Source organism: Myotis brandtii, unplaced genomic scaffold (assembly GCF_000412655.1).
Source record: "Myotis brandtii unplaced genomic scaffold, ASM41265v1 scaffold187, whole genome shotgun sequence".
In the NCBI taxonomy this organism is placed as follows: Eukaryota; Metazoa; Chordata; class Mammalia; order Chiroptera; family Vespertilionidae; genus Myotis; species Myotis brandtii.
The window spans coordinates 5,423,346-5,441,772 of NW_005356944.1; the positions used below are offsets into that span (position 1 = coordinate 5,423,346).

The 18,427-nt window shown below is 52.6% G+C and overlaps 1 protein-coding gene across 1 annotated transcript in view; it reads right to left on the reverse strand.

Annotated features, from left to right (window-relative positions):
• The window catches only part of ABTB2 (ankyrin repeat and BTB (POZ) domain containing 2), a 141,830-nt gene extending 123,409 nt beyond the window's left edge, over positions 1-18,421 (reverse strand). The window contains exon 1 of the mRNA XM_005864409.2: positions 17,442-18,421. Coding sequence (XP_005864471.1) covers positions 17,442-18,324 — 883 coding nt within the window. The 5' untranslated portion in view covers positions 18,325-18,421. The remainder of the gene's footprint in view (positions 1-17,441) is intronic.
• Positions 18,422-18,427: the final 6 nt, after the last annotated feature.

The following is an 18,427-nucleotide window of genomic DNA, read 5'->3' on the forward strand; positions in this document are numbered from 1 at the left end:
CCAAGGCAAACACCAGCAGGTCCAACCCACACGGTTCCTTCCCTGGGAAAGCCAGGCCCCTGGCGAACGGGAAGGTTCCTAACTCAATTCTAATGAAAGACTTCAGAGCTGGCACGGCGAGGGCACAAACAACCCCGTCTTTGTTCTACTCTTTTTGACACACACGGGAGCGTGTGCCCAAGCCCCGCACCGACCTCAGAAACAAGGCACCTTCAAGGTCCCTCCTGTCCTGAGGGCCCCGGGTGGAGGCCACTTGGCGGAGGCCCAAGAGCACAGGCTGGGGGTGATTTGCACGATGACAGGGAAGCTCAGCGGCGTCACTGGTGGCCTCTGGCGTGATCCAGGGGGTTCATGGGATGATGATGATAATAATACACGGACCCAGTGAGAACCAGTCGGACTTTAACCTCAGGTGCACACTATCACGATGTGACTTCACCTCCAAAACAAAAGCCAGGGCCTCGACAGCCTCTACCTCTTAACCACATCCTCCTCTCGCCCCCAGCTCATCCCTTCCCCTCTGCCCACACAACTTAGCCATCGCCGGTTTCCCAGCCCCTCACTTTCTCCTCCACACGGTGCTCACTGTGCCTGTGAGACATCCTGCGGGACATTCTCCAAATTTAACCTCATAAAAATTGTATCATGTTGAATGCAATCTCCTGAGACTGATTGACCCCCCCTGCTTAAGTTCACTGCTAAGGTTCATGCAGCTCCTGTTTCTTCTCCCCTGCATTCAGTGCCAGCTGAGCCCGTGTACCTCGTGAGCAGCTTTGCTTACATGTTTGCATTTCGCTTTTACACCACCACAAGGTGGGTGTTGCTGTCATCCCCACTTTACAGAACAAAGGACAAAACAAAACAAGCAGGCGGAGGGGCCTGCCCGGTATCACACTTTAAAAAGTCAGCTTAGCGGGGTAAACCCAGATGTGTCGCCAAAGCCTCTTCATCTTCCGGATGGAATACTCGGTGTGCTCACCTCACATATGAGTGGGGTCTCTCATCATTCCACCAGGAGGGTCCCCAAAGACACCCCCCCCCCGACTCCAAATAGTCGTCACTTCATACCAGGCACTGTTTCAAGCATTTTAGAAGATGTGCCTCAAGATGTTTATGCAACCAGGGAGGCCTGGAAATGACTGATTTAAGCATTTCCTGCCCGAGCTGGTTTGGCTCAGTGGATAGAGCATCAGCCTGCGGACTAAAGGGTCCCGGGTTCGATTCCGGTCAAGGGCACACGCCTGAGTTTCTGGCTTAATCGCCAGTAGGGGCGTGCAGGAGACAGCCGATCAGTGATTCTCTCCCATCATTGATGTTTCTATCTTCCTCTCCCTCTCCCTTCCTCTCTGAAATCGATAAAAAATATATTTAAAAAATAATAATTTCCTGCATTTTAAGGAGGAGGAGGAGATGTGTGGGCTCATGTAACAGGTATGTATGTATGCGCATGTGCATGCACAAACATGCACACACACACACGGTTCTTTGTAGGGGTGAGGGCCATGATGGACATGGCGAGAGCACAGCATGCCCAGCCAACAAAGCAACTCTCTTTTCGAAGAAGAGTCCGAGTTGCCCATTAACCAGGAGTGATCTGTCAGCGTCAGGGAAGCCGCACAAAGGACACGGTTCTGTCAGCCTGGGAGGTCCCGCAGAGGGGCCCAAGTTACGCAAATGACAACACATAATGCAATATCCTGGCTCCACACCCTTCCTTCGTCTTGGGGGCTGGTACCTCCCTCAGTAGACCCACCTGCAGAAGGAGAGTAGGGACCTCACCGTTTCTCGATGGCCTTGGCTGCCCCCTGATTTAAGTCCATCTCTGGGAGCAGCTGTGATGAAAATAGTCAGATTCCCTACAAATGGCTCCAAGCTATTTGGCTTTCATTGCAAGTGGCAGATTTAGCACATTCTGGGTGTGGGCAAAAGAGTGGCAATTGCCTAACTACATGGGCCTTTCACACCACAAACTAATCCTATAGAAACAATCCAGCTCTGATTACACTGTTGGGCTGGGTGGTGCCGGTGACACAGCCCAGACCAGCAGGAGGGAAGCGGGCTGGTGGTTACCTTGTAAGGTACTAAAATGACAACTGCACAGATTCGCGCTCTTCACCCCAATCATCCTTGGAAAGGAAAAAACGAAGGGAAGGAGGGAAAAGACCATGTGGAGGCCCATGGTACACAATTTAACTTAGACATTCACATGAAAGAGCTAAGATCCTCTGAATCACTTCTTTTGATTGACACATAATACATCCTCAGGTAGAAAATGCAAACAACACATGAAGGTGGAAACACACCAATGCCATTGCCTGGATGTAAGGATGATGAGCGTGACACCCACATTTTCTATCTGGGGGCTGCTGTATGCCAAGCCCTGAGCTAAATGCCTCCCCCCACCCCACTTCCTCTCATTTAATCTTCACAACTACCATGCTGGGCAAGTTCTAGCATTATCCCCATTTTGCAGATGGAAAAATTGAGACACAGAAAGGTTAAATAATTACCTGTACAGTCTAGGGAAGTGAGTAGCGGAGTCAAGGTTTGACGTCAGGTTCCCGGTGTGAGCAAACATCTCTCGGACCCCGCTACCCATCCAAGAGGCCCCTCTTGGTCCTTCTCTTCCCAGGGGACACTCCTTTCAAAGCCACCCTCCGCCAGGATCCCACTGAGGGTTCTCTTGGGCTCATTCCTCAAAGCGAAGGATGTGAAAAGACCACAGGGCATGGGAAGCACTAAAAACCTTAACCTCTTGGGTAAAATTCCAATTCCAAGGAGCCACCAATTCGGGCAGTGGCTCTGCTGGTGGCAGCTGTCCAAATGGATGCTGACAGGCCAGCTTCAGGCCAAACTCCTCGGAAAAGAGCTCACCTCACATGGTGGCAGCTCCTGAATGAAAGTGAGCTCACCAGCGCTCCTAGTTCACTGAAACCAACATCCTCTGGCTTATCAAGGGTCAATCAACAGCCAGGCGGCAAGAAGAACCTTGGAGGGAAAAAAGCAGGACTCAAGTCCAAGTCCTACTCAGTAGCAGGGACAGTAGCCACAGCACTCCCCGAAGCCCGATTCGTCTTCTTAAAAACAGCAACCGTGTCTACCATCTGGAGGATACTGTATGTATGGCTCAAGGGAGAAAATGCCTAGAAAACTTTGTAACACATGTAAGCTCTTACTATGTGGCCAGCATCCTGCAAAGGGTTTTTATACATATTTGGTCATTGTGCTTAATCCTCACAAAATCCCTCCGAGGTGTTTCTAAATCACCATTTCCCTGACAAGAAAACAACTCCAGAGAGGCCAAGTGACTTGCCCGAGGCCGTGCAGCTTGGAAACCATAAATCCTGAACCCGTGTTAAGGGGTTCAGAGGTTAGAGCCACAAGAATCAATGGCCTTCGTCTCCACTTCCATGAATCTTTTTGTTGCTGCAAACAGAGGCCTTTGAGCGAGCCTGGAGAATGGTTGGGATGTGGAGACCTGGGACAACCCAGAAGGCTGGCCCCGTGACCGCCCGCTGACCCCCTCTAACGCGTGTGTCCCACGGGGCTGTCCGTGCGGACGGAGAAGTTCTGCTTCTGTGTCGTCCAGGGTGGGAGGCACCGGCCTCACATGATGAGTAAGCACTAGAAATGTGAGTTGTGTGACGAAGGACATGATTTTTCAACCTTACTGAGTTGTATTAAATTAAACTGGAAAGAGCCTCACATGGCTAGAGGCTGCAGGACTGGGCACAGCCGCTTCCCTCACACATGACAGGTCAGGTCTCCCGGGCACCACACGGCGAAGGCTGCAAGAAAACCCGTACTTCCCAGAAGAGGCCTGAGTGTGAATGCCCCTCACACACAGGTCAGGTCTCCCGGGCACCACACGGCGAAGGCTACAAAACCCGTACTTCCCAGAAGAGGCCTGAGTGTGAATGAATCAAATGATAAGTCCTCCTCGCCCCAGAGCAAGCATCATGGCTGTGATCTTAGAACCTTCGCTGCTAGAAGAGGGAAATGGCCCGTTCGAACACAAATGGCCTCGCCTCATTTCTTCTTTTTCTTTTTAAAAGACAAAATTAAATGTGTAGAGAGCCCCCAATTACTTAGGAAAGGTTGTCACTTTTTTCTGGTGACAAACTCCCTTGGCTTATGATGACATAAGGGCTAAAATGTGGTGGAAAGGAAAAGCCAGAAGAGTAAACAAGAAGAGGCCCAGCCCTCTCTAAGGTGTCATAAATCGAGAGGAAATAGACTCAAGGAGCTAACAGCTTCCAAACGCTCTTCCCCTGGAACTATTTTAAGCAGCCAACACAGCCTCTCGGAGGTTATTTCATTCACACCCACAGAAGAGAAGCTTCCAAGATTATCTTTAAAACACGCAGAGAAACAAATACCCACGCCTCCGCCGCCCGCAGGCCGGCCAGGTTGGCCGCCCCACTGGGCGATGTTACTATTTTAAGGCACCTAAATGGCTCGGTTGTTCAGAAGCAGTGAGGGACGGGCTTGCTTCAGCTCCTCTCACCCATTCATTTCTCTGCTCAGGAAATCGCTGCATACACTTCATCCCCACCCAGGCCACTCAGGGGAGGACAGAGGCGGCGGGGCGAATGAGGACTCTTGGAGCCCAATAGGCCTCGGCTTGAATCCTGCTGTCACTTACTAGCGATGTCCCCTGGACTTCTCTGAGCCTCCGTTTCTGCAACTATAAAATGGGAGTAAAAGAGTCCACGTGACACACAGGGCATGTGCCTGGGTGCTTTGTAAAGGCTCATGGTAGGAATGCGCTGGCCCTCAGAGCTGAGAATTCAGATTTCTTGCTTTCTCTGGTTGGGGGGCGGGGGAGGGGGACACAGCACGCTGGAGATTAGGGAATCTGGAGTCAGGCTGCCTGGGTTCGATTAGTCTCTACCTCTTATTAGCTGTGTGACCTTGAGCCTGTTCACCTCTCCAGGCCGCAGCTTCCTCTTAAAGATGGAGTTAACAGTACCCACCGTATTTACCAGTATTTACTGTTCTAGATCTTTCTCTGCCCTTTCCATGCAAACCTAACAATTCAGGCTTCTTTTGCGTTTCTTCCGTGATCCCTCCAGGTGAGCGATCCCTCCAGGTGAGCGATCCCTCCAGGTGAGCAATCCCTCCAGGTGAGCAATCCCTCCAGGTGAGCGAGCCAGAGCAGCACAGCTGTGAGGGGAGGGACAGTCACCCCCCTGGGTGGGGCAGAGATGAGCGCTCCTGAACAATGACTCTTTCACCACTAGTAACAGTGAATGTCTGAGCACCCTGAGCCCAGACTCCCCCACGAACTCGACCCACATGGTCTGGGCCCCATTCCAGACCATTCATATCCGAATTTCTGGAGGCGAGGGCTTAACACACACACACACACATACAAACAACTTTTTTTTTTTAACTCTCTGTGTAGAGAGTTAATGTGAATCCAGGGTTAAGAGTCACTGAAACAACTCTGTGAGATAGGAACCAGGTAAACCCACTAAACCGAAGAAGAAAACGTGGTTCAGAGCCTAAGCAGCTGGCAGTCAGGCAGTGGTAACTCTCCCACGTCCCACCCCTGAGCCACCCTGTGTCACCATTCCCCTTCTGAGCAGCTGAGGCCAAACCAGCATCAGGCACCGGGATACTCCCAACGCCTTTCTGAGACGGCCCCAGGCCCCGTGCCTTCTCCCAGCACCCACGGAGGCTCTCCTGGCTAAGTTTCTGACCTAGACTTGACCTCCAGGCATCCGAAGCCGCCTGAAAGAGGCGTCTCACCTTCTTAGAACTGAAGGACACACACACCAAGTCCCAGGGGTCCACAGAACAACTGGACCCAATTAAACAGACCCCAGGCTAATGACAGGAAACCACAGATTTGATGACCTCCATTAGAGGCTGCTGGCTGCCTGTGAAGAAGCTACAAAGCAATATTTCGAGTCTCCGAAGGCCATCTACCAAAGAAGTGGAAGGCTGAAAATTAAATCTCTCCTGCCCCAGGCCCTACCCAGCCCTGCCGGTCCCTGCCTACCCTGGGTAGGCCCAAGGAGGGCAGTGTTTCAATTCATCATATGATTAAGCGCGTTCAAGGCACCCTTTCCTCCCAGACAAGGAGACCCGGAGGCCGACCTTCTTCTTGATCTCTCTCTGTAGTAAGTTTGGGACAAGCAACCAACTTTGCACTCGGGCCTCTGGCTCCATCCTGTGTCTTCCTCACGTGGCTGTTCCCCTTTCAGTCAACGGCCATTCGTTCTTTTAGCTGCTGAGACCATGACGCGTGGTGTCCTACGAATCCCTCTCTCATCCCTTCCACGTCCAAGCGGTTGACACCCTGGTCCAAGCCTCTGTGCTCTCTCACCTGGATGACTGCAAAGCCTCCTGAGTGGTCACCGTGCTGCCACTCAATGCTACAGCCCACTTCCAACACAGCAGAGAGGGTGAGCTTGCTACAGTGCCAATCAGATCCGGTCACTTCTGTGCTGAAGGCTCTCCGGTGGCTCCCAGCAGAACTCAGGATTAAAGCCAAGGGGAACTGCATGATGGTCAACAAGGCCCCACCTGGCGAGTCACCCCTCCATTCCCTCTCCAATCGCATCTCCTACTACACTCCCCGCACCCCTACGCTCTCCCCACCCACCACCTTGGTGTCCCTGAACCCACCAGGCCTGGCTGGCCTCACTGTGAGGCCTCCAGAATGCCTTACCTTTCCTCATTACCCATCGGCCTCACCCTCCTCGCCTTCACATCTCTTTCATTCACTGTTCTATCACCAAGACCTGGAAGAGTGCCCAGTGCACAGCCAGTCCTCAGTACGGATTTGCTGAATGGGCAAGCAGATGTACCCCACACTAAACTCGGGGCCTCGCCCCTGTTCATCTCCAGAACCTCCCGCTGTCACCACCACCCGTCTCCTCTGAGATCCACGTGGTGGGAAACACAGTGGCCTTTCCTGGGCTACTTCACAGGCACCCACCGGACAGGCAGGGCCCCTGGGTCGCCTCTTCAGAGGCAGCTCCCCCGACTCCGAGGGGCCCTCACACCTGCTACCGAGTTGGGTCCCCGCACAGCTCTGGCCTGCCCGCCTGTCCTGGGAGGGCTGTATCCAGAACAGCTGCGAGCCGCTTCCTTCCAATCGGCGTCCCCCGTGCAGCCTGACTCACTCAGCGGCCGAGATGCGTTTAAAGCAGCAGCACCAGGCCCCTGGTTTGCACAGAAACCACTGTGTGGGGCCGTATGTCCTGTCTTCTCCAGGCCACTTTCTTAATTCTCAACACGGGGACCCGGAGGGTGGGTGCTCTGTGGGGAAGAGGGATGAGGAGCCACCCCCTTTACCGAGCCTGCCATGGGGACTCCCCCGGCCCCGCTCTAACTTGGTGACTGCGAAGTGACGAGGGCTCGGGGCCCATCCACCTCGAGCTCCACGTCTCAGGCTTCAGACGCTCTGGCAGCCTGTCACCCTCACTCACTCCCGCTTCCCTCCCCTTTGAAGAAGTGGCCCTGCCAACTGCAACAAGCAGCATTTAAAAATATCCCGCTGGGCCCCACAGCCCTGCCTTCTAAATGCCTCACAATGCCTGTCTCTGTCCCACACGGTATGAAGAAGGGTGTAGCATACTTAATTTTTTTTTTTTTTTTGAGCTGCTCCCCTGCTATAAATACCCGAGTCTGGGGAGGCGGGCTTCAAACACCGGCGGTATGAAGTCACCTCGGAGCCAATCTCACCGCAGCGCAGGCCTGAAGGGCCTGGGCGCAGCTGTCGAGCCCCGAAGTGTTAGGTCGGCCAAAAGTAGACAGAACTCATCCTTCTGACGAAGGGCGGGGAGCGGGGGACTCTAAGTACAATAATCACAGTTAATCCCAATATAAAAAGGATGGTGTTTAGTCCTCCGACCCAGCCAGGTCTTCGGAGAACGCGTCCAGCTCCATCTGGGGTGTTTCTTTCCCAAGGATACTAATTACAGGGCTCGACTTCGGGGAAATGATTTCACAGTGTCCATGTGGGGTCTAGAAACATTATCAGAGACAGAAGGGCCCATGGAGAATCTGGTCCAACCTCTTCACACCACAGAGAAAGGAGCAGAGAGCCAAGGAGATGCAGTTATTCACTCCGGGTCATGGAGGGGCCAAGCTCCGATCCAGAACTTTTGGATCCAAATTCTTCGCTCTCTGAACCGACTGTCCCAGACGCTTGTGCACACCCACTCCGTGTGGGGTGTGAGCCTCGGCTTGTGTGTATTAACAACGCTCCTAACAGCAAATACTGATTCTCATATTTTAAGAGACAGAGACTTAAGTTGTTTTTCTGTGTGTTTTTTTTTTAATTTTCCACAAAAGGCTGGCCTCAGTTTTAGGGATGATTTTCATGCACTGAAAGGCCCGTTTAGACTCTTCGTGGTCCAATTTAAATTCCCCCACCCCTAACCTTGTATCTGTGGTATTTTCAAGTTCAGCTTTCCTGGTTCATTTTTCCATCGTGGGCCTGACCCCGCCCCCCCAACCTCGGCTCACTTTGAGAAAGCAAACAATGGGCCCCAAATTATGAACCACAAATGACTACAGATGTATTTTTGCAAAATGTTCAAGATGTCCCTTTTTCAAGTGACAAGAAAAATCCTTTATAACAGTAGGGTCAGGAAAAGGACTAACACCCTAGGTTCTGAGCTAAGCCACTGACGATCTCTCACATTTTATTCTTGTTGGTGGAATTCTGCTGGATTCTGAGAAGTCCAATCCAGCTGGCTCATGCTACAAGGTGGGTCCACAACAGCGAACATTTAGCACCACTGAGATCCTTATTATCAATGCTCTGGAAGCACCTTCGCCGAGAATTAGAAAGTGACTAATCCTCTCTGAGAACTGAGCTGCTATTTTCCAAAACTCAAAACTGGAACCTGAATGTATCAATGTATCTGGGGCCCTCTTACTGCATCTGCGTTATGTCCCTTCCCACCTCCATGTTCGAGAATCCTGGCTTTGGCCAAAGTCCATCCAATGGCCTCATTTAATGAGTTTGTCAGCCCTGAGCTTCGTCCCGTCCTGGGGTTGCATTGGCCTGAAATGCTACGTTCGGGGCCATGGAAGAAATGCCAAGTCAGAAGCCAAAGTCAGCAGACGCAGCAGAGCTCATCGAAGCCTCGCTCTCCATGCCCTCCCCACCCAAGTCTGCTCAGTGAAAGCCTTCTGTCGTTTACTGGCGTTGCTAGGACAGCGGGCTGGGGGCATTTCTGAGGTCAAGCTTTCAATCAACCAAGGGGTGATGGGAGGTCTGGGACTGTGGTTAAGATGAGCTGGGGAGCAGACACACTACATTTCTGAATTATAAAAATAAGTTTTGGAAAACTCTCTTCCTGCACTCTGGCAGGCTCCGCAACATCTGGATAAAAGATGTGGGAAAGTTTTCCTTCTGACGGTCTTATCTGCCCTGCTCCTCTGCCTTGTTCGGCCTGAGCCTCCCAGCCCAACGGGGTAACTTGCTGTTTTCCAAAACACACACTTTGGCTCCAGGTCTTTGCTCACACTGCTTCCCTCTTTCTGGAAGCCTCGCTGTTCTCTGCGCCACCTCCCTTCCCTGTCACAGCTCCCCCGGCCCCAATCCCACTGCTCACGTGCCACCTCCTCCCCAAAGCAGCCCTGACCCCCTCCCAGCCACCCACCCCGGGCTCCTGACTCTCTTCTGAGCTCTCCAGGCACCGAAAGCTTCCAGGTGCCCATCGATGGGACGGACATTCTATCTACCATACAGAGGGGCTTGGGAAGATGAGATGAAATAGCTGATGAAAAGCCGCCACGACGGGCAGTGGCACACAGGAAGGGCAGGTTGTCGGCACTGCCCCTGGCATCTGAATGCAGGGACCACACGCTTCCTCGTTAAGGACCCACGTATGTGCTATGCTTTCCCTACTAGACTCTCAACTCCGACGGGCAGGATCCGTGCTGGTCCTCCCCCCGACGGTCTCCGAGGCCTTGCATGTCGCCGACGCTCGGCAAGTGGTTGATTAATGTGGCCAGCGTGGCATTTCCCAGGCTCACGTGGGCTGTGTTTCTTAAGCTTCTCCTCCCAGTTCGGCATGCAGCTCCAAATATACCGCCAAAGTTGCAAAACCATTTAGGCCTTTTTTTAAAACAAGCAAGACGACCACAAAGTGTGTTTACATGACAGGCCAGCAAAACACAAGACACCTGCCGTCCTGTGGCTCCGGACTTGGCAGCTGCAACAAGTGGGGTCCGATATCCACCACTGCTCCCTGGGGCCTGGGGCTTCGGGTTTGCACTGTCGCTATCATCCTGGCGGGGAGGGCACAGGCTCGGAGGGAGGGGCCTGGTCTCAGGGCCCACTGCCAGCTGCTTCCTTGTGGGAGCAACCGAGCCATAAAGGAGCGGGGTGCTTTTTCCAGAGTCCTCACTTCCTCCTCTTAGTCACCAAGGAAAGCCTTGTGACGAATACTCGTCACCCTGGGATTCGGGTCACGATCTTTCCCTGCACTGGAGACTCCCACTTTGGCAAGAGCAAACACAACCAGTGCATCCTACACAAGTTTGCAAAAATATAGCAATAATTCGAATTAATATTTTATGGGGCAGACACAGTGCAAGGCCCCTTACAGAGACTCATTAAATCCTCACAACCATCCTCTGAGTTGGGTATGCTTTCTAGTCCTACTATAGAGCAGTGTTTTTCAACCAGGGGCGATTTTGCCCCCCCCCCCCCAGGGCACGTGTGACAATGTCTGGAGACATTTTTGATAGTCAGCACAGGCAGAAGAGGGAGGGGGGTGCCCCTGGTATCTGTGGGGAGGGGCTGGGATGCTGCTGAGCACCCTACCATGCACAGGACAGGCCCACGGCAAAAAAAACAACCCACCGATCCAGTCCAAAATGTCTGTAGTGACCAAGCTGAGAAATCCCGCTACAGAGGAAGAAACTCCAGCACAGATGTTAAACCACCTGCCCAGGGCCACACAGCTCAGGAGTGAGGGAGCCAGGAATTACACTCTTACTGTGAGCTCTGAACTCTAAACCGGCAGCAGCTCTAAGCACAACCGTCCTGACCCCTCGTTTCATGGTTGAAAAATGGAGTGACTTGCACTTTGGGACCTAACACAGACTTCAAAGCCGAAGCATTTCAGCTGGTCCCTCTCTCCCCGTGCTGCTAGCACTGAGGTTTCACCAGGGGCCTGACACTGTAGCGGACTCTGAGCACATCAAAGCCCCCTTCATAAAGGCTTTTCTGCCAACTCCAGAGCCAGAGCTCCCGAGACCAGGGGTGTGTCCACCTTCCTGGAGCTGACGCCCCTCGGGGAGAAGATGATCACAGTGGAGTCTGCAGTCTCTGCATTCACTGAGCTTATTGATCACCCAGCAGCCGACACTCCCAAGGCCCTCCCTGGGCAGCAGAGCTCCATGCCCCCTCACGAGCAACAGTAATGGCTCCTCAAAATCAATGCCACCTACAGGGCGCACTCTGGGACGGCCGGCAAACAACACTGAAACAGCCGCACAGCATCCTTTGGCGGGAGGCCCATGCCTGGTCTTCACTGTGGTTGTGAAGATTCACTGGGCTACTGGACTTAAAGGGCCCGGACACAGCCAGCCATTGACAAGATCTATAATAAATCCTGCTATTGCTATGAGTTTGACCCTCACCACCATTGGAAGAGGGTCAAATGCTGTCCTGCTCTTCACCACCTTTGTTTTCATGATTCTTCACACACACACACACACACACACACACACACACACACACACAAAAACAACAACAAAAACCAACACAGGCCTGGGCTTGAGCAATGTGGGGCTTGGGGGCTTGCCAGCCATGACCGAAACAACAACAAAAACCAACACAGGCCTGGGCTTGAGCAATGTGGGGCTTGGTTCTGGCCCAGCCATGACCGAGCTGTGAATTCTGGGCTCCCGGAGACCCTTCTGTGAGAGGCCATTCCATTCACTGGATCTTTGTGGGGACCCGGCGAGAGCAGAGATGGTAAACAGTCCGAGGTGTTGCACAAAGACCAGACCTGTTATTATAGCTGTACAAGTGTGGAAACGGAAGCCAAAGCATCCGCCCACTGTCCAAACCTTATGAGGTAGATGCTGATGGGGAGGTGGGATAAGAACCAACCCGGGGATTTGCAGCAAAGTGGCTGTGGCTTGTTTCAGACCCTTGGGTGTTGTTGATGCACCCGGCATGTCTCAGCAGTGAGTTCCTTGGTTCTATTCTCAGATTGGAGGCAGGTGGGGTGGAACACAGACACGCCTCTCATGAGCAATAGGCAGCAGCAGAATTGCCCTCTGGGGCAGCTCTGCAGGCAAGGAGGGATTGGAATTGCTATTCTCAGGGGAACTGACTGCTTCTGATTTTCAACTCAACCCTCCTGTGGATTTGTCATTTGCCTATTAGACTTCTACTATGAAACCCCCACTTTGGGCATCTCACACTGAAGGAACCCCCCACCCCCTCACCATTTACATTTACTCATCACAGCTGGCCTGGGGTACCCTGCTAGAAATTAGGGTATCAAAAGGCTGAATGATGTCTCTGTGGTTTGGGTACCCCACCCCTAACTCTATTCATCAAGAACGTGACATTCCCTGCCAGGGTGGAAAACAGGGAAGGTTCTTCCAAGGGGGAGAGGGCTTTCAAATTAAATTTCTGGAATTAAACAACATTTTGTATGGGATGCGCCATCGACTGCCTAACATTTACGGAGGATCCACTCTGCCCAACAGTGTGAGGCACAGGGAGGCACGACGCCCGTGCGCTCAGTCTGATGAGAGAGACAGACACAGCAGGAAATGGTTCCAGAAACCGCTCAGGGTGCTGTGGAGATGCCAGGAAAGGTGGCTCTTCCCGGCGGGGGTGGAGTCAGGGCACGCTCCCTAGAGGAAACAGAACTCCACCTGTTCCTCTAACTACATAAGGCTGAGTTGCATTTCTCAGACATTCAAGGAGGGCGAGGGAGGGGAGGGGAGTTACATTTTTATTTCCAAAGCTTGCTCTGTTTCAGTTTTACCCTCCTTCCCCCCACCCTTGGCTTCAATAAAATAGTCCGAGATGGGAAGCTGCCCTCCTCCCTCAGACTACCCAGGTGTGGAAACTGATTAAACAGCAACTAGCAGCTCCATTAACCCTTGGTCCTTCTGTTGATGATCTCAGTGGCGAGCCGTCCCATAATCTCCTCGCTAACTGGGTCCTACCACTAGGAGAGTTTTCATCCCTGCTAGAGATGCAGCCCTTTTATGTCTTGGCTGCAACCATTTGTTAGGATTTGCCTCAGCTGATAACTGAATAGTTCAGGAACGTTCTCAGTCACGATTTTTTGCCTAGAGGTACTGAGATAGCAGTAGTTTTGATATAGCGCCTATTGCTAATGAAACTTCAGAGAGGCCTTCCTTGGCTGGCATTAAATTAGTCCCAGTCACATTATCCTACTTAGTAGGACCTACTACCTTGGCCTTTTCGCTTTCTTTTCTTTTTTTAAGTAACACTGATAAAAGAGCATATCCCTATTTATTTTTTGTCTTTTCCACTAGTCTGTAAGTTTCATGAGAGGAGGACCACTTAATCCACAGCACTTTTAACAGTGGAGGGCACAGGGCCAGGGCTCCATAAATGTTTGTTGAGTGAACTGTTGTTATTCATGGAGCGTTTACTATGTGCTATGGTCTTTAAACCTCTGATCTCACCTAATCCTCATGCAAACCTTGAGTTAGGTGCCGTCATTATCTCCCATTTTACAGATAACAAAATTGAGGCTTAGAGTGGTTAAGACTTTTGCCCCAGGTCACCCATATAAGTGGCAGAGATGAGCTTCGAACCCTCATTGTGATTCCAAAATCTGCACTCTTTGCCACGTTGACAGAGGGCCCCTCATGCACATCCTGGTTACTGTTTTGGAGTAAGGCTGTTCTCACCAAAATCCTATCATTTAACCCGGAGCTTCAGAATTGAAAAGAACTTTCTCAAATGCCCTGTAAACTCATAAAAGCTTAGTAAGAAAAAATGGCCCAGAAGGAACCCAGAAGTGAGGCCCAGCATCAAACTCGAATACAGGGATGAGAGAGAGAGAGAATGAGAGGAGTTTCTGTACTCTGCCAACTCCATCTTCATAAAGACTGCTCTATTAAAGTGGACTCTCCACCTCCCATAAGGAAGCCACAAAGATATCATCACTTAATGACACTGCCCTGGGAACACGGACATCGATACCAAGTGAGCAAGTGACATATAATCCCCTGCTGCGCTATGAGATCATGTTGTATAAACACTACAGAACTTTTATTGCCCATCTTGGGTTGAGCAAAACCATATTTGCCCAGCACTCTGAGTAATGGACAGGCATAGATGGAGTAGGGCCCTTAAATTCCTGGCTGGAACACATTAAAAGTTTAAGAGCCCTATATAGGTGAGCCAGAGGCATGTGCCCGTGCTATAGAATTAGCAGGCACAACAGCAATAAATACATAATTTAAAGGGAAGACCAGTAGGACTAGAACAGTGGTTCTCAACCTTGGCTGCACATTAGAATCACCTGGGAATCTTTTTAAAATCCTGATTTCTGGGCCTCATCCTCTGGAAATTCTGTTTCTTTGTTACTAATGTTGTGGCCCCACCCCATAACAAAGAAACAGAATTTCCGGAGGATGAGGCCCAGAAATCAGGATTTTAAAAAGATTCCCAGGTGATTCTAATGTGCAGCCAAGGTTGAGAACCACTGGACTAGAAGATGAACCAGCACTCTCCTTCCCATGTGTAGCCATTTCCCACTTAGTCTTCAGCTGTGGGGAACTTTGCCGCAAGCCTTGGGCTTATTTTCGTATAACAAAGGTTTGGATCGCTCCATTTCTTTCCTCAGCAGTTGATGCTCCCCCTCTGAAGTCAGCTTTCAGGCATAAGTAATTCATTGCTCCGCTACTAAACATTCATTTCACTTGGTCTATAGAGACTCAGTAAATCAGCCTAGTTATTGTTGATGGAGGCCACCTCCAGGTTTTCATGTATAAAGAATGAGCATCCATGTTACTAAGTGGAAGTGAATCGTCACCCCGCTTGCAAGGGAGTTCCCTGGGGACCAGGGAGTGCACAGAGGGAGATGCTTGCTCGGATCATCCAGGGAGCTGTGCTGTCTGTCTCAGAGAGTCTGCTGTCTTGAAGAGCATCACTTAAGAAGGATTGCTTGGGGTGGGGGAGAGCGGTAGGGAGGAGGTCAAATCATAGGGTCACAATCCCATGTCAAGAAACTCCTAAGGAGCAATGACAGTAGATAAGAGACGGCCCTTTCATGGAAGACACCCATGTTTCAGCCATTTCTGGTCACCCCACATTTTCAGGGGACCCTAGAGAGGCAACTGCCTTTACTTGCCACGATTTGTCCTTAGAAACGCTGAGAAGTTCCCGAGCTGCAGGGCACCAGCTGGTGGGTGAAGGGCATGTGTTTGTTGGGCACCTATCAGTCCACCTTTGTTCTAGTTTGGCTTATGGGGTTAGGGCAGCCGTGGGCAAACTACGGCCCGCGGGCCGGATCCGGCCCGTTTGAAATGAATAAAACTAAAAAAAAAAAAAAGACCGTACCCTTTTATGTAATGATGTTTACTTTGAATTTATATTAGTTCACACAAACACTCCATCCATGCTTTTGTTCCGGCCCTCCGGTCCAGTTTAAGAACCCATTGTGGCCCTCGAGTCAAAAAGTTTGCCCACCCCTGGGTTAGAGCCTCGGTCTTCTCTCCGAGGAGTCTTTACTTCTTTGACTGTAGCCTGGGCCTCCCCTCAGCCAAAAGTTCAGAACTCTGTGCCCTGGGCTATGACAACGGATGGAAATCCCCCTGCCCTCCACACTTCCTCTCCGGGAGTTGTTCCCCGTGTTGATGCCACAACCCTGGAGGGCAGAGCACAATTTATCAGCTGTGATATCATCAACTGAGATTCTGGACTGACCTCAACTCTGACCTAAGAGGAGGAAAATTAAAAGGCAAATGCTCCGCCACCCCAGGCATCTCCTTTGGCCGTGCCAGAATTAAAAACAAAACCAATGAAAGCCCAAGTCAGCCATGCTAACACATGCAGACTGTCCTACAATGAGGCCTAAGAAGTCGACTGCTCTCCTTGGAATTGGGACTAATAAAAACAAAGCTGCTTCCTTTTCTCCAGTGGCTAAAAGCCTGCTTGGGTTCATGTTCTAGCTCTGTCACTGAACATCTGAGTAATCTTGGGCAAATTACTTCACTGCTGGGTACCTTAGTTTCCCCATCTGTAGAATGGGGATAATACTATAGGTACCGACCTAAGAGGGTTGCTAGGATTACCTGAGTTAACATGTAAAGTGCTAAGGATAGAGACAGAAACATTAAGTGCTAATTTTAAATTTTAGCTATTATGCTCATGCTAACCCATGTTTAAATGTAACTCCCTGTATGCCTTTTCCAGTACCCACCGGACCTCTTCCACTGAATGCTCATTTGCCACTGAAAGCTGCCCCCCCAAATGGCCTTCCAATCAGATTGCTAGGATGACTAGCCATAGTACCATTCTAAATAATGTATGGTTTGCTGACTCCTGAAACAGGAGTCTGGTAGGCAGTTTGCTGTGGAGCGTGTCACACCCTAACCTTGCCAGGGAGAAGGTCAAGTGCTTCCCTTCCACCCTTTGCAGGAAGCCATGTCATCATCCTTCGGAGAAATTCAACTACCCAGTGGTTTCTTCCCCAGTCCTGACACCCTGCAGTTGCCCATCCCCCACCCCCTTTCCCCATAACGTGGTTTACTGGGTCATCTGGGTTATTGTTCCCGTCAGAAAAGCCCTTAAGATTGTGCCTTTAATACAACACAGGGCTTTCATCAATTGCTCACTTGGGTGGGGACAGCTTGGAAAGTCAGGCCCTGCGAGCCAGGGGATGGTTCCCTTCCTGGGAAGAGGATCCAGGAATGCTCGGGTTCCATCACCCTGGGCGCACACAGGGCTAACCCACCACACTACGCTGGGCGCATCCTTCAACCCAGCAAAGCCCAGGAAGGCAGCACCGGTCCGGGGCTTCCGGCTCCCTTCCTCCCACCCCACTTATCCAAGGCTCAGGTCTTAAGAGTTCGGACCCTCTGGCTGCTACGAACAGGCTGGGGAGACCCTGAGGCCAGAACCACAGTGTGCCCAGCTGTCGGGAAAGACGCCACCTATAGGTCTCCTCCGGCAAGGCAAAGAGCGTCACTTCAAGAGGGGTTCAGAAATGGCTTGGTCAGGAGGCTCAACTCTCCCAGAAAGTGACACTGACACGCGGCACGGGGTGGAGATCAACCCTCCAAACGTCGGTCGCCAGAAGCACAATCTCGGGCCAGATCCCTTTAATGAACTCCTCCCTCCACAGATCAAACGCTTTCTCTCAGGTCCTGGCACGCCCACCAGCTTCCTCCTAAAATATTCGCCCCTGGGTCTCTCCCACCCTGCCCTTCGGCGGCGGGGCCATTGGCGCACTTACCGTTGGCGTTCTTGCCGCAGATGAGGTGCTCGTAGGGCTGCAGGACGCCCCAGAGCTCCGCGTCGTTGTTGATGACCATCTCCAGGGCCTCGGCGGACACCTCCCCGCCCCCGGCCCCTCCCCCGTCGGGGCTCTGGCTGGCCTGCACGCGGGCCCGGATCTCCTCCACCAGGTTCTCCATGCACGCCGTGAGCGAGATGGCCGCGTACTCGTGGATGCGCACGGAGATGCGCGTGTCCACCATCCAGCGGAAGAAGCGGCCCACGGAGAAGGTGAGGCCGCAGCGCGCCGACTTGCCCCGGCGCAGCCCGTCGCCCGCGCTCATGCTGTACAGGGACAGCGCCTTGACGGCGGCCACCGCGCAGCTCTCGGCCAGCGCCCAGCTGTGCACCAGGCGCACCGCGCTCTGCACCTCGAAACGGGTGCACTTGGCGTGCAGGACGCTCAGCCGCTGCGCCTCGCGCGCCACCCGGATGAGCGCCCGGCGGAGGAGCCCGGCCAGGCGCCGCACCGCCTCGGCCGAGAAGAGGGGCAGCCGCCGGCCGCCGGCGCCTTTGCGAAGCACCCGGGCCACGTCCCCCTCGGTCCAGGGAAACTCCTCCAGCTCGGGGAGGCGCGGGCAGCGCGAGAAGAGGTCGGCCACTTCGGGGTCCTCGGGCAGCACCGTGTTCACCGTGTCCCAGCTGTTGTGGCGGCTGTTCATGGAGCCCGAATAGCACCACCAGGCCGCCCCGCGGTGCTGCTGCGCCGAAGAGTTGAGCGCCTGCGAGTTGGACTTGGAGGACGAGAGGCTGAGGGAGCGGCACGAGTCCCCGGCCCCATACCCGGAGTCCAAGGTCAAGTCCTCCAGCGTCTTCAGTGTGGAGCTGTACGTCCCGGCCATGGGGAGCTTGCCGGGGGCGGCCTCGCCGAGCGGGGGGGCGCTCACCACTCCATGCTCCCTTCTCCAAGTGGCAGAAACAAGCTCTAGGCTCTCCGGGGCGCCC